At 38.9% G+C, this 15,113-nt stretch overlaps 1 protein-coding gene across 4 annotated transcripts in view; it reads left to right on the top strand.

Annotated features, from left to right (window-relative positions):
- The window catches only part of LOC143213463 (nephrin), a 561,898-nt gene that overhangs the window by 498,512 nt on the left and 48,273 nt on the right, over nt 1-15,113 (top strand). For all 4 annotated transcript variants that reach the window (XM_076433355.1, XM_076433354.1, XM_076433357.1 and 1 more), the window contains exon 11: nt 12,804-13,097. In XM_076433355.1, the coding sequence (XP_076289470.1) occupies nt 12,804-13,097 (294 nt within the window). The remainder of the gene's footprint in view (nt 1-12,803; nt 13,098-15,113) is intronic.

Genomic DNA, 15,113 nt, shown 5'->3' with positions numbered 1-15,113 from the left:
AATGTAAAACTGCTATTTATGCTATCATTTTGTCCCGCTTGTGTGCCCCAATATTTAAGTTCCATTTCGAAAATTCTATTGAAGTAAATATGGTGGATGATATCAAGTACATTGTAGGTACAGACATGTCAGAATATGTTTACATATTAAAATATTAATTTTCTTCAGTTTAATGTACCAAATGAGGAAAAATAGACAATGTGCTATCCTTTTGTCCCGGAGTGTAGCTCGCAAACTTATTCGCTGTATGAAGTGACTCGCGCATTCGTCATTTATACTTTTGCGCGACAATTACACTTAGGTTCTCGCTGTATCTCCAGGTAGTCTAGATGTCTTCCGCGATAGAACCTTTGCTCTTCTTCGGGCTAATTGCTGGGAATTGCCCGCCGTGCCCTGGCAGTTTGATCCTATCGTATTACTTGAGTCTTGCGTTAGTCATCGCGTAAGTAGTAAAGATTTCCGTTAGGATAGCGCCGGGAAAGTTATTCCACCGTGCCACACCCTTTCCACAATTTTGGTAAAAAATTAATCCAGACGGAGTCCACAATTTTGTATTTTACCGATTTATGCATTCGATTAATTTCTCTGTGAAAGTTAACCAATATCTTGAGTTTCCATCCACATCAACAAAGAAAGCGAGCAGCCGATGCTCGTTAGAATAATCGATCAATAAGTTATCTTAGCTCAGACGAAACGCTTGTCGAGCGGCAGCCATTAATAATTAATTAATGTAACTGATTAGCAGCTGCCGGTGTATCAATGTTCATGCATCATCTCAAGTCAGAAACAGCCGTAATGCGTTCGATATCTGCGTATGCATAATTTACTGGTAAATTATTGTGTCCCAGCGATAAATCAACCCGACCTGGCAAACTTTCAGTAAACGGTTGATCGACAACTGTTATCTTGCTCAGACCAGAACACTTTACTGAAGTGTAACTTCTTTGCTGAGGGGGCTACAATTTTCTAGCGTTACGGAAGTGACGCGGTCGAGCGTTACGGAAGTGACGAAATTTTGCGAATAACCTCGAATAGTTTGACAAGTAACATTTTCATAATTAATTTACTAACTTTAAAGACTTCATCGGTGAACTTTTAAGATTGTAGAATGTAACATGAAGCCTTGGCTACATTGCCATTTCAGTTTTATGCAGGTTTGATACTTAAATTGTTAGTTATTAACACATTTTGGAGAAGTGGTATGTTATGTATGTCTGTCCTTGTCGCACAGTTCGATTCTCCTTGTCTTGCGCATTATGGGAACTTCCGAAACAATCAGCCCGCGCAACAATTGTTAATAACTAACTAACCAGAGTTAATTTGTGAACATTTGCAATTGGATAGCATAGAATCAACCTTCAGCTACTTTCACATGCAGTTTCTCATCGGATTTTGTTCCGACTGAAAGATTTATAAACAATTATCCAAACCCTTGTTCTAAACTAACCTGAAAAATTTTGACAGGTGTCGGGTAAGTAAAAAAACATACGCGTGAAAAACCACGCGCGGCAGAAGTGAAACTTCTTGCAGTCTAGTAATGTTTAGAAGTAAATTAAGATTGGAAATGGTAAATAATCCTAATGAAGCGACAACAAGATCAGGAACAACTCTCGATGCAGTATTTGCAAGACATTTAGACAAAATTGAATCAAGAATATTTATATCATATTTTAGCTATCACAAGCCAATTGTTTCAATGATAGAATCATAGAAAATCATAGAAAAAATAATGAACGAGACTGAAAGAGACATAGTTCATAGCATTTCCCATACGCTCTCCTTCTTTGTGTCGCAAATTTTGATCGTTCATTATTTTTTCTATGATTTTCTATGATTCTATCATTGAAACAATTGGCTTGTGATAGCTAAAATACGATATAAATATTCGTGATTCAATTTTGTCTAAATGTTTTGCAAATACTGCATCGAGAGTTGTTCCTGATCTTGTTGTCGCTTGATTAGGATTATTTACCATTTCCAATCTTAATTTACTTCTAAACATTACTAGATTGCAAGAAGTTTCACTTCTGCCGCGCGTGGTTTTTTTATACAGTAGCAACAACGCTACAAGTAACATTTTAGACAACTCTCACAGATTAGTTCATGACATTCGGTAGAATGAATATTGTTGCATAAAAGTCCGCAGTGTAGATATCGCGCGCTGATTAAACGACATCGTTTCCATTAATAGTTTGATTATAGTGGTCCGTAGCACATTCCGCGATCTGCACATTCGTGCACACCATAAAGATCCGGCTTAATCGTCGTTCGCGGAACCGTTGCATGATCAAACATAATCCTCCGGGCCAATAAAACTTTGGAATAGCGTCTCTCATTTCAGTTAATCCACAATACACAGAACCATTTTGTCAGATGTGGTTAGAAGTTTGATAGTAATGTGCTGCTCTATATTCTTGCCGCACATTTTCCTACGGGAATTATAAAGCTAGCCTTACTTGAACGGCCGTGGTATTCATGCGGCTCGATTCGAACGCGGAGAAGAACTTTCGGAATCGGAAAAGTTTCCCCCGGCCTGTTCTTGGATACAGAGCAAGTTAATTGTCCCGTCCCGTCTCGTTTCTTTCCCGACGATTATTTTACCGACCACCGAGTACATAATTTAACGGGACATCCTCGATAAAGTCGGAAGGTTTCAAACTTGCCGTTCGAACGAGCTGCACAGGAATGCAAACGTTGCTAACGCATTTTACAAAAATATTCATCTTGAGCTCTTCATAAATTTTTTTTCTACTATTTAACAAACACGACTTTACAATTTTATTTTGATTTCGCCGGTGTCAAGATTTGGTTGATCGTTTAAAATACCTAATTGAAACAAACGTTTACTGTCCAGTTTTCATGTCATCATTTAATTATACCATTGAATCGCCGCACGTATTTAATCTAACAAAATTAATTCACGCGTATAAATACAATTACTTAAATCTTCAAGAAAATCTTAACGATTTACTTAACGAATTAAACAAGCCACATCCCTTCGAAAATTACTTTGAAAAATCTACATAATAATTAAACGAGTACAGCAATTGATTTCACCGTTGAATTAGGCGACTCCAACGTACACAATGGTTGTTGTTCGCTCGAGATTCGCCCATGAAGAAACTGTTTAGGGTGACGGGACGCATTCCGCCGGCCATTTCGTGCACAGCTTCCCTTTGTAATAATATTGTGCCAGTGACGACTGAATTATGCATTCGGGTAACATAAATCGCTCCCGATAGTTAGCAGAGACACTTGGCACGTAGCGGGGCCATAGGCGATGCGTCATTAATGCTTAATGGACAGACATTAATTCGTTATTGTCAGTGGAGGGAGCAATCGATAGTAACTTCCGAGGCCACCCGCGCGGACGTTCGAAACGACGCGATACGTCCGGACGAGGCAGGACGTTCGGAGAAAAACAGATACATAGTTGGTGCGATCACATCGAATGTTCAACGATCATCTCGATACACCTCTGGGGAACTACTTTCCCAGTGGAGACCACCGAAAAATAAAGACAGATATAATTCTGCTGCTCGAAAAACTTGTACTGTCGATAATCTTTATCTGACTGCGTTTACGCGTTTATGGTACGTAGAAAGTGTCTTCCCGAAGCACCACTGAAATTCTTATTTTATGAGCGATCGAAATAAATTTCTCGTATCATTAACTATTATGAGCTATCGAAATAAATTTCCCTCATTGATAATTGTTATAGGTGATCGAAATGAATTTCTCTCAACGATAACATTTACCAACAAGAGAAAAAATTTTCGGTTACTTATCTAGGTGCACGGTGGTGCACCAGCCAAGTTCTCGCACTACCTCCTTTTACACGAAACAACTTAGCCGTTTTTTAGAGGCTTATAACTCGGCACTGGAGGCAGATAGAGAGATGTAATTTCGTACACTTGTTAAATGCTATCATGTCTCAATATTGACAAAACATTAATATTCCAACATTAGTAGCTTCCGAGATTTAGGACCTCAAAAATCGCTAAATTTGTCACTGACTGACTAACAGATCATCAAAACCTTTTGGGTACTTCCCATTGACCTACAAGCTTGAGATTTGGTACATAGGTCCACCATAACAAACACTCAAAGGAATAATTATAAAAGTTTGAAATTTTACACTTTAAAGGGGTTGTATTGAAAAAAAAACATTACGAAATAGGTAACGTAGGATAGAACATAACAGCGTAACATATACGTCAGTATACGTTTTATTAGCCTCGAAGTCGCAACAAATACTGATGAAAAGAACGCTCTAACGTAAACAAATGAAACTGCACCGAGCATCGTCTATAGCGGAGGGAGGCAAACGGATCCGAGCGTCGCCGGCTGAGTGTTAAACTTCGATACAATGAATATGGATTTTGTCTTGCAGATTAGAAAAGAATTTTTTTGCTTTGATCGTCGCTGCGTTGTGTTTAGATTTTTTTCCCTGTCCCCTACTTTGCCATTTGGACTGTTTAGGATTTAATGACTCAGGGATAAGAGTAATACCTACTTGATAATTGATGAAATTTCAACAAAAATTGATGAAATCCCAACAAAAACATCCTGCAAACAGGAGCCAAGTTCCTATGGCCGTGAAAAGTTGTGAGATCAAACAAAATACGGCCAAGTTCGTTAGCTTAGAAATACCTCTTGCAATACTGAAGAAAACGTTTGTAAAAATGAGTTTAAAGGAACGCTATTTAATTTTTAAAGAGTTACATGGAGGGCCAAATTATTCAAACTTGGCCGCTACCTATCACCTTTTGTGTTGGTTTATGTTGGTTTAAAAAGTAACGGCCAAGTTTGAATAATTTAGCCCTGCATGTAACTCTTTAAAAATTAAATAGCGTTCTTTTAAAGTAATGTTTACAAACGCCTTTTTCAGTATTGTAAGAGGTATTTCTAAGCTAACGAACTTGGCCGTATTTTGTTTGATCTCACAACTTTTTACGGCCGTAAGAACTTGGCTCCTATTTACAGGATGCTTTTGTTGGGATAATCCTTATTTAATTATAACCAATACGATTTTAATCGATGAAATACTTGTTATTCCATGACTTTTTTCTTTTTGGTTATAACAGTTAGGGTTTTTTCGTTAGCAGTTGAGCTCGTTACACACGCTGCTGGGTAGGAATATATTCGCCGTATTATGAGAACGATAAATCGGGGAATCGTCACGTCCTCCGGGGATATTTGCAATAAAAATTGACCATTTACCAGCCCATTTCTACTCTCGCTACGCAAATCCTCCTTGTCACGCTTGTTCCCCGGCAGCGGGCAGCCTTTTCCCGAACGGCTATGGACCGACTCTCTCGTAAACCGGCGAGGATGCCTTCGGGATTATTGCGCCTTTATTTGCCATCGTGAACGGTCGATTGACGCGAATATCGCGTCTCTCGCCCATCGTTCCGTTCTATTTAATTTTGACGCGCGCCCCTGAGATGCGTGCTGCGAGCGTTTTCGCCAATTCTCGCCGATGCGACGCTTATTGACAGCCCCCGGGGGCAGATTCTCGGTTCGAAGCGGTTTTTTAAATATTGAACGACACCCACGCAGGAGTCGAAGCCTGTGTCTGTCGCCTGTAACATCACGTTGCGATCCGAGCTCGATTTATATCTCCTTTGCTCGGCGAAATCGGATATAACCTACCGAGCGCATTTTCCAAGTTTTCGGAAAAATCTTTAAAAATTTTTCGGAAAATCCACTGTCTTGTATACATATGTATATTTATATATGGGAGTCTACTGTATTTTGTTATGTTAGAAACAGTTTTTCGATGTTACTGGGAAACGTACTCAACCGGCCAAAAGTTATTAGTAATAACTGTTACTCGTAACCAAAAAGTATAAAAATCGATATTTTTAATAATTTTGTTCTTCGAATTTTGTTCTGTATATTTTGTGTAGATCATCTTAAATTTAAATAATAATCAACTTTATATTAATGATTTTTATCATAGAAAATTTTAGAATAACTGTTATTTTTGCTCCCTGAAAAAAACAGAATTTAGGTGTTCCTTGTCCGAGGCGTTTTAACGTTGATCGTCAAGAGAGGATTTGAAAGTGCACACCGTTTCATGGATAGGGCGTTGTCGGCCAACTATAGCTATTTTTAGTCCTGTTTAAATAATACTGCTTAATATGATAGACTTATAATTTTTCGTTGCACGTTTCCTCTCGATAATGCTGCAAATTCAAACGTTTGTAAAATCATTAAAAAATACTTTTCGCGAGACTAAGACTGCGCAAGGTCCGCATTAAATAACAATTCGCAACGGAAATCCTAAACTAATGGGAGTATCAAACAAAGAACGACATTCCCAACGGAGTTCAGTTTTCGCAAAGTATCGGCCAGCGATAGAGTCGCGATTCGCGAGTTGAAGTTGCCCATTATTTCGAGCAGTTTCCGACGATTGTTATTCAACTAAGACAGCGGACGGGAAAGTAGGATAAGGTGTATTCTGACAGAAGATCCCATGCGACCCTGCGCTCGGGACGGAAGTCTCTATCGGGACGGTTCTTCCTTGAAATTCAATAATACTTTGTACATAGTGGCGGAAAGTAAGAGAACGTGTACGTACATAGAGAGTAGACCGAGGAAGACGAAGGCGGAACAGAGGAGAACAGGGGCTAACCTTTCATTGATTAGATCACTCAGGAAATTCTATGCGATATCCGGCACTTGGGGCTACGGGGACGTCAGAAACTTTTCCTTTTCCGAGAGACTCGGACATACTTCTACCATCGCGACATGTGCCAAATGTTTTTAAATAACGTCAAGCTATAGTTGTTAGACTGCGGATTTCATTTAAAAGATTTAAGTTTCAGCTCAATAAGATAATTTAAAACAGCAAGAAGTTTCTTGTGCCTTGCAATATATGCAAACAATGTTGATTTTGAAAAATATAAAAAATGATAATTCTTTTGATAAAATGGCTAGTAAATTTGGGTCGAACCAGGCAGGGAATTATGCGACCCGCGACCCAGCGATTACAGCAGCGTCAACGGTTAATTGCCAGGCAACATTTCATTAATAAGTTGCAATTCTGTGACAATAATAACAGCGCCGGCACGGCTCGTTTCATATAGTGATCATAATAAAGTTACGATCTCCATATTGGTGTACCAGGGACAATCCAGCGCGGCCTTTGTGCACACGAAAATTATTCAGGCCCCATGGAAAATGCAAATCGAAGAGAGCCTATTATCGATGATTATTACTCTGGTCGCGATAACAGAATTTTGATCTCGGTCACTTAGAACAAGACCTCCGTGAACCGTCCATAATTATTCGAACGACGCCGCTCTCGTAATCCTGGACGGAAACCACCGGCTCAGTGAATGGAATTCGCAAAACGCTGACGCGTGTCGTGCCCGCAAAATCACACGCGCGGCGCATACCGCAAATTGCTCGCGTCCAAGGCACGTGGACCCCGCGACATTTCCTTCGAATTTCGCGATGTAAAATTGAATCCTGACCGACGGAAATTTTAATCGTTCGGTTCCATCGATCCGTTCGCTGGCGTTCGCAATTTTTGAAATTTGCCAAACCCTCCCAAATATCATCTAAACATGTTCTAGTTTCTCAAAACTAGTTTATCGTTACATGCTTCAGTCATAATAGGACATGATGTATTATTAGTAACATGTTCGTGTATCTGCATCTGCAGTTCTTATTTCAGAAATTGTATGCATGGAGGCACTAATACACTGGACGAACAACAAGGTGTTCTGTGTACATAGTTTGCAACGTTACGATACAACAGCAACTAAAACTTTAATCGATGCAGAAACTATTCGATTTTATTAATGAAATAGAAGTTATTGTTAATGCATGTACACTCCGGGACAAAAAGATAGCACATTATCTATTTTTCATCATTTGGTACATTAAACTGAAGAAAATGAATATCTTAATATGTCAACATATTCTGACATGCCTGTACGTACAATGTACTGAATATCATCCGCCATATTTACTTCAATAGAATTTTCGAAATGGAAATGTAAATATTGGGGCCCACAAGCGGGACAAAATGATAGCATAAATAGCAGTTTTACATTTGTCAGCTGTGCAGAAGTTACTGAAGAGCAAACATTCATTGCAAAACGTAATTGATAAAGTGGGTACTAGCTTCTTTCGAGCCTATTCACTAAAACAACATATTAAAGCGTTAAGAATGGGTCGTGGAAGAAAATTAAGTGTATGTGAAGTACATACGATATTGAAGTTAAAGGAAGAACAAGATTGAATTACACAAATATATAAAATTGTAAATAGATGCTGAAAAGTTATTATGAGCTTGTTAAAAAATCCTGAAAATTACGGGAAAAAGAAGAGTTCTGAGCGTCCACAAAGTTTGAGGATGCTCTGGAGATACAATGGGAGACAAAAGTACAAGAAATTCGAGGTCCATCAATACATATATTGGCAATGAAAGCCATTCATGACTATATTTTGCATTAAACTTTTGCGAATACTTGTACCCTCTGTAGCTATATTCAGTGGTCTACACAGTTATCGCGTTTCGATGCTAGTGAGAAGGACAACACGATAAATTTGACGTTTATAATTTTTTGCTCTGTAACTGTTTAGTGAATCCTAATAAATTTTGAACATAATTAATTACATAATTTTTGCTACATATAAAAAAAATGGAGTTTCTAGTTGCGTTTTTTTCATGGTTTAAATAGGGTTTGAAGTGGAATTTTATGAATTCTCCATAAGAAGACGTGTTAAAATGTGCAATATTTAAGTTTGCTATAATTCTTAAACGGTGCAATGACAGATTTAAAGTAGAGCATTTTGGACGAATGGGAAAATATTAGCCAAAACAGTATTAAAAAATTGTATAAATATTTACCAAACCGAATGTTTAAAGTCGTTAACTGTAAAGGAGGTTCTACAAAATATTGAACATTAATTTTTATCGATTAATTCTGTTATAAGGTGGAGTGAGGTGAGTGCGCCCTAGTTCTTGCAAAGGTGGACTTTAAACTGATGTATTTTCAGTCTGTAATGTAAAAACTTAGCGGTCTTGGTATCAAACTCTTGTCACAGTTATTACTGATGAATTAGTATTATGTAGGATTCTAATTTTGCTTGAAAATTATCATTTTGATAGGATATTGTACAAACTGTCAACTACTATGCACTTGCCCCGAAAATGGGGCAAGAGCGTCTCTGAGAGTTAAAAATGTTTTCAAACCTTGTTTCAAGTGCTACGGGGCAAGAAAAGAATAATTAACAAGCCTGCTATAAAATGCTTTTTATTGCATTAAATTATAATATATTGTTTAGTTTTATAGTTATCCAATTTTAAACAAACGTACTTTTATGCTGAAATATGAAAGGGGATACAACGTTAAAACAAAGTTTAAAAATGCTTTCGAACCTTGTTTCAAGTGCTACGGGGCAAGAAAAGAATTATTATCAAGCCTGTTACAAAATGATTTTTATTGCATTAAATATATTGTTTAGTTTTATAGTTACCCATACAGAGTACGCACTTGCCCCGTGTAGTAATATTTACGGGGCAAGAGCATCTTAGTGTTTTTCTCAATAGATTTTAAAAAATACAATGAAAACGGTTTATTTAATGTAAACCTACATCAATATTCGTTGTACTTACCTAAAATAACAACACAGAATATATTAATAACTTGTAAACTATTGCACATTCAGGGTAACCTCAAAATTGTCCGTGTACCTCGCACGTGATTGTTTGGCATTGGTTGATTTAAGCGAGTAAAACACCTTTATTCTTGGGCGACATCTATGTCGAATAGTTCATACTAACCTATACTACATTAATAAATACAAGCTAGAGAAACTTCGTTCATATTATAATAAAAAGAACCAGTTAATGCACTTGCCCCGTTTACGCACTTTTACCCCACTCCACCTTATCTAAATATTCTGATATTTAAAGACGAAATAAAATATGGGGTATAGGTTAATACAGAGGGTTAATACACGTGAAACTATACATTTCGATACGTGTATCCGTGAACTTCAGTACATATACATTATGATTCATGTACCCGTGTATTGAGAAGTATACGGATACATTAACTACACGTGTACACGTATATTTTAGGTACACGTGAAATCGAGATCGCTAAAATTTACGTGTTTTAAACATTACATGAACACAAACACGTATATGTATATGTATTCGTTTCACGTGTACACGTGTTTTTTCACTACACGTTCAAACGCGTAATCTCTAATACAGAGTAACTTTTACATTTTCTGAGCGGAAGCTCCTTATATTGTTTATTGAACATGAGAGAGAAACCAACAAGTGCGAAATTGTGGGTTCTCTTGCGATTTCTGAGGGCCGGGAACGAAACGCAGATATTTCGCTTGTTTTATTTCTTTGCTGATTAATAGCCGCTCGCATAAAATGTTTCTTGGTTTCTGTTAATTTTCCATGCTCCGCGAGAAGATATCCTTTTTCACGGGCACCAAGGCAGTAACGAAGAACTCCTCCGAAGTTAATTTCACGAATATTCCCCGTTCATACCGGTAATAAAGATGCAGCCTCTCGGTGGTGCACAGCTATGATAGCGCGATAGCTTCCTGCACATGCTCTCTCTCCTCACTCTATGTATATTCTACATACATACACGCGTGTGCGCTCGCTCGCGTGCACACATATATTATCATGTATTATATATCGTCGTGAAATCCGACGCTGCCTATGCTGCGGTTGACAAGGACTTGGGAATGACGCAGGCACATCGATTGTATCATTAATGCTTAATCACGGATAGTGCACCGTAATCGTGTTACCTTTGTCCTGGACGAATATTAGATACCCCGGACGATCACTCATCGTCAAAGTCGGCCCCGAAAAGCTCGAACTTATGGGGAAGCTGAGGTGATGCATTCCGGTGACAAACTTTCCTCGGTTAGGCTAGTCTCAGGGAAATCACAGAATAATTAATAAGAATGATTCGGGATTTAAGAAATTATTACATATCAGAGATTAGTGTGCGAGCATTCTTTATGTTGTCGCGAGGAATCGCTTGGAAACTTTGTTAGGAAGGATGATTGAATTATGAGACAAGCTTGCTGGCATCTGTGATCATGCTGGGACCTTAATGAGGTCGGCTAGACAAAGTGCAGCGACAGTGTGCAGAATGTTCGGAACGCTCTAGCACACTGATTCATCTTTCCTGAAAATTTCTATACACGATACCGGATCGATGAGAATTTTTTGAAAGATCGATTCAACTCTTGCTGGTTTATTTGCGGGATTCATCAACATGACGGGTTCTCATATTTTTAATTATTCAGATGATAAACTAAGTCGCCACTAAAAATTGCCTGTTAATTAACACTAGAACGTCTGATAATGACAAAATTGTTCAAATACAACCCCTGGCAAAATGTTTCCGATCGGAGGCATTGATGCGGATTTTAGAGAAAATATTCACAATTTAGAAGTATAAAATATTACTTTATGGAGTTAAAACTGATGGGAAATGAAAAGGGGCTAATTGAAGAATGAGAAAAACAACAAAATAACATAAGCTTCCATTTATTATAACAAAGAAACGAGAAAATAAACAAAATGTTACACGGAAAAAAGTTCTCGATTGATAGATCAGCTGGAAGAAAGTTTCCGATTCGATTACCACTGCACATAACCAAATTTGTTCAACAATTTATTAACAAGATTCTGTAGACTTTCCCGAATACAGTGATATTTAATATTAATACATTACGAATGTTTAAACATATTTAAACAATCGTTAAAGATGGAGAGACACCACTTTTGCCTCAATTGTTGAGGATATTTTTCAGTTTATCTTAAAAAATAAGAGTCCGGCGCGGCGTAAAATCTAACTGTATCACGCGATAGAGCAGACTTTTGTCTTGAGAAACCACTCCTTAAAATTTGCAACATCAACGTATTTTGCTTTTTGGTACGAAAAAACGTCGACGTTGCAAACTTTAAAGGGTTGTTTCTCAAGATAAAAGTCTGCTCTATCGCGTGATACAGTTAGATTTTACGCCGGACCTTTATTTTTTAAGATAAACTGAAAAATATCCTCAATAATTGAAGCATAAGTGGTGTCTCTCCATCTTCAACGATTGTTTAAACATGTTTGAACATTCATAATGTATTAATATTGGATATCACCGTATTCGGGAAAGTCTACAGAATCTTTTGCTGCAAATAACAATCCCATATCTTTTATAATAACATCACAATATTTGTTTAAAAGTTGAAAAATATGTTTTCTTTTCAAAATCAAGTTTCTCAAAAACTGTGCGTCTAGGGGAAAAATTAAGGGCAGATTCGGAATCAGCGCAAGAAACTCTATAAGGGTATTAATCGGGAACTTTTTTCTGTGTAACATTTTGTTTATTTTCTCGTTTCTTTATAAATGGAAGCTTATGTTATTTTGTTGTTTTTCATTCTTCAATTAGCCCCTTTTCATTTCCCATCCGATTTAACTCCATAAAGTAATATTCTATACTTCTAAATTGTGAATGTTTTCTCTAAAATCCGTATCAATGGCTCCGATCGGAAACATTCTGCCAGGGGTTGTATTTACTTCGATAGAAAAGTTCGCTGAAACAATTTTTCAGAGAAACATATTAATAATTTTAATATTTTTTAAAGAAGAAATCAGGGGCAAGCCATTTTGACCCCCTTGGTAGATCTAGTATTAAGACAATTTTTACATTGCTAGGTACGTTCGAGTGGAAAGTGTTAAAAGTGTGGGTTATATATAATTGGAGGATAGTCACTGACAGAGACACTTACGTTTCTTTTCCAGTCAGCCCAGTCTGTCACCATGGACAGATGAAGGTCTTCGGAGTGGCCCGACAGGAGACCGCACGGATACCATGCGAGCTTGTGGCGAATCCACCGGAAGTGTCGTTTACCTGGAGGTTTAATAACACAATGGAGGCTGTGGACATACCCCAGGCACATGTTACCAGCGAACGGACCCGTTCAACAGCGTCTTACACACCTATGACGGAGTTAGATTACGGAACTCTACTTTGTTGGGGTACGAATGATCAGGGAACTCAACTCGAGCCTTGCGTTTACCACATCGTTCCGGCCGGTGAGTGCCAATCAATTAAACATTATTTTATCTTCGTCTACAACAATTCATTCACGTTCTTTTTCTTAACATTGGGCTGCGGGAAAACATCATACGGAATGGAATTATTCTAGATCGGGAGAGATGTTTAATTTTCCCGTTAAAACAGCTCCGACTGCAAAGGGTTAATAATTTAACTATTAACCCTTTCAATCTCGTTCCCGGTTCAGTGATCACAGAATCAACGTGTCGAAATCTGAACGAGAACAGACCACTTCCTCCCGACAGACGAACTTTACGATAAAAGAGAAATGAAATAAAGCTGGTAGACTCGGAGGAAATCTACACAGGCCCGTCTACGCTTTATGCTCTCCGGTTCAACGCAACGTCATCGAGCATTCTCAAATGCGACGCGAAACGGCGCGAATCCCCGTCGATTTCGAATGCTTTTCTACCGGAGAAAGACGCGGAAACTATTTCGACGTTAATTCGACACCGGAAAATTCGCTCTTCGCCGATTCTCTCCTTTCCCCCCCCCCCCTCTCTCTCCCTCTCTCTGTCTCGACGCATCCTGTTGTCCATTCGGCTTTCAGGCGATGTAGCCGAAGAAAAACTACAGAAGAGAGATAGAGAGAGAAAACATCTCTCTCTCGCGGTGCAGAAATAATGCGGCGTTGAAATTGTGTCCGCGGGAGATCTACCGCGGCCCCGGTACTTTATGGAAAAACTTGCTTTTTAATTATGTAACAGTCCGTGCGCAACGGTGGAAATTAAGATTTTAGTAAATATAAATCGCCGGGATTTATGGCGGAAAGATGCGCGCAAAGTAATCCGCGTAGAAGTGTCTCTCTCTCTCTTTCCTCTTCCTCTTTCTAGTTCTCTCTCGAGAGAGGGAGAAGTGGAGAAGGAGGCTTGATAGACGTAAATTAGATTTAAAAAGTTTCCTCATTATGCAGATTAGAAACAACGACGTCCGTTGCTGCCTCGGCAGCTGGACGTCGTCGACGCTGTTCCTTTTTGGTGCCGTCCCGCTTCTGTGACCCCTTAACGAGACGTTACCCGACAGACGAAGAGACGATGGCAGAGAGAGAGATAGAGCGAGGGAGAGAGAGAGAAAGAGGAAGAGCTCGTTCCATTCGAAACGGCTGAATTACAGGCAGCATTTCTCCCGGTCGAACGATCACCAGTAAATAAGATCCCCCTATACGCGCGCGTCATGCGCTGATATAGAGCTTTTCCTCCGACCCTTAGTCTTCGGACTAGCCGTTCCCCGCTTTGCGGCGCACGTGCGCTTCCACCGGGTACCCGTTCTTCTATGGTGTTATCTGTGATCATCGGACGATTCCTGATGATAGGAAATACGCTCGCCTCGCCTTCGACTCTAAAATGGATTCCGAGGAAATCCGAGAACTTTACTTCCTGCGTTCGGTCAGCTGCTGAAATGCTGCTGACTTTTAACTCTTGCCATTCGAACGGCGACTCTGTGCCACTTACGGTTGTACGTTCATCGATAAGGCTGCAATTTCATGCCATGTAACAATTGTCGTATTTCTGATAGGTAGTATTTGAACACCTCCTGTGTTCATGAGAAAACATGGATACAAGGTGCACGCTCTTTTCTATCCAGATGATATATTTCTAAATCTAAAGGTCGTCGCTCACTAGAACGCACCACACCAGCACCGCACCAGCTTTTACAGTGTGCGCTCACCACTAGAACGGTCTGGGTTAGGTCGTTCGACAGGTTACGGCGCACAGTGGGCCAGAAACCGATCTTTTTGGACAAAAATCTGCCGTCAACTCAGTTTTTCATCGATTCAACTGGAATTTTTTTTTCAATGTTCGTGAAGGACTATTCTTTGATGACGTGCTGCGCGAAAATGAAAACGATGGTGCGGTGCTGGTGTGGTGAATTCTAGTGAGCGACGACCTTAAGGGGCTAGTATAGGCTCGATTTGTAACTATTATAGAAAGGAACTAGTAAATAGCAAATATCTAGCAAATAACTACACTGAGAAAAAAAAGTAGTTACTTCAA

Source organism: Lasioglossum baleicum, chromosome 11 (genome assembly GCF_051020765.1).
Source record: "Lasioglossum baleicum chromosome 11, iyLasBale1, whole genome shotgun sequence".
Taxonomy (NCBI): Eukaryota; Metazoa; Arthropoda; class Insecta; order Hymenoptera; family Halictidae; genus Lasioglossum; species Lasioglossum baleicum.
The sequence above is the reverse complement of the archived record's forward strand: the minus strand, read 5'-3'. Positions and strand labels throughout refer to the sequence as shown.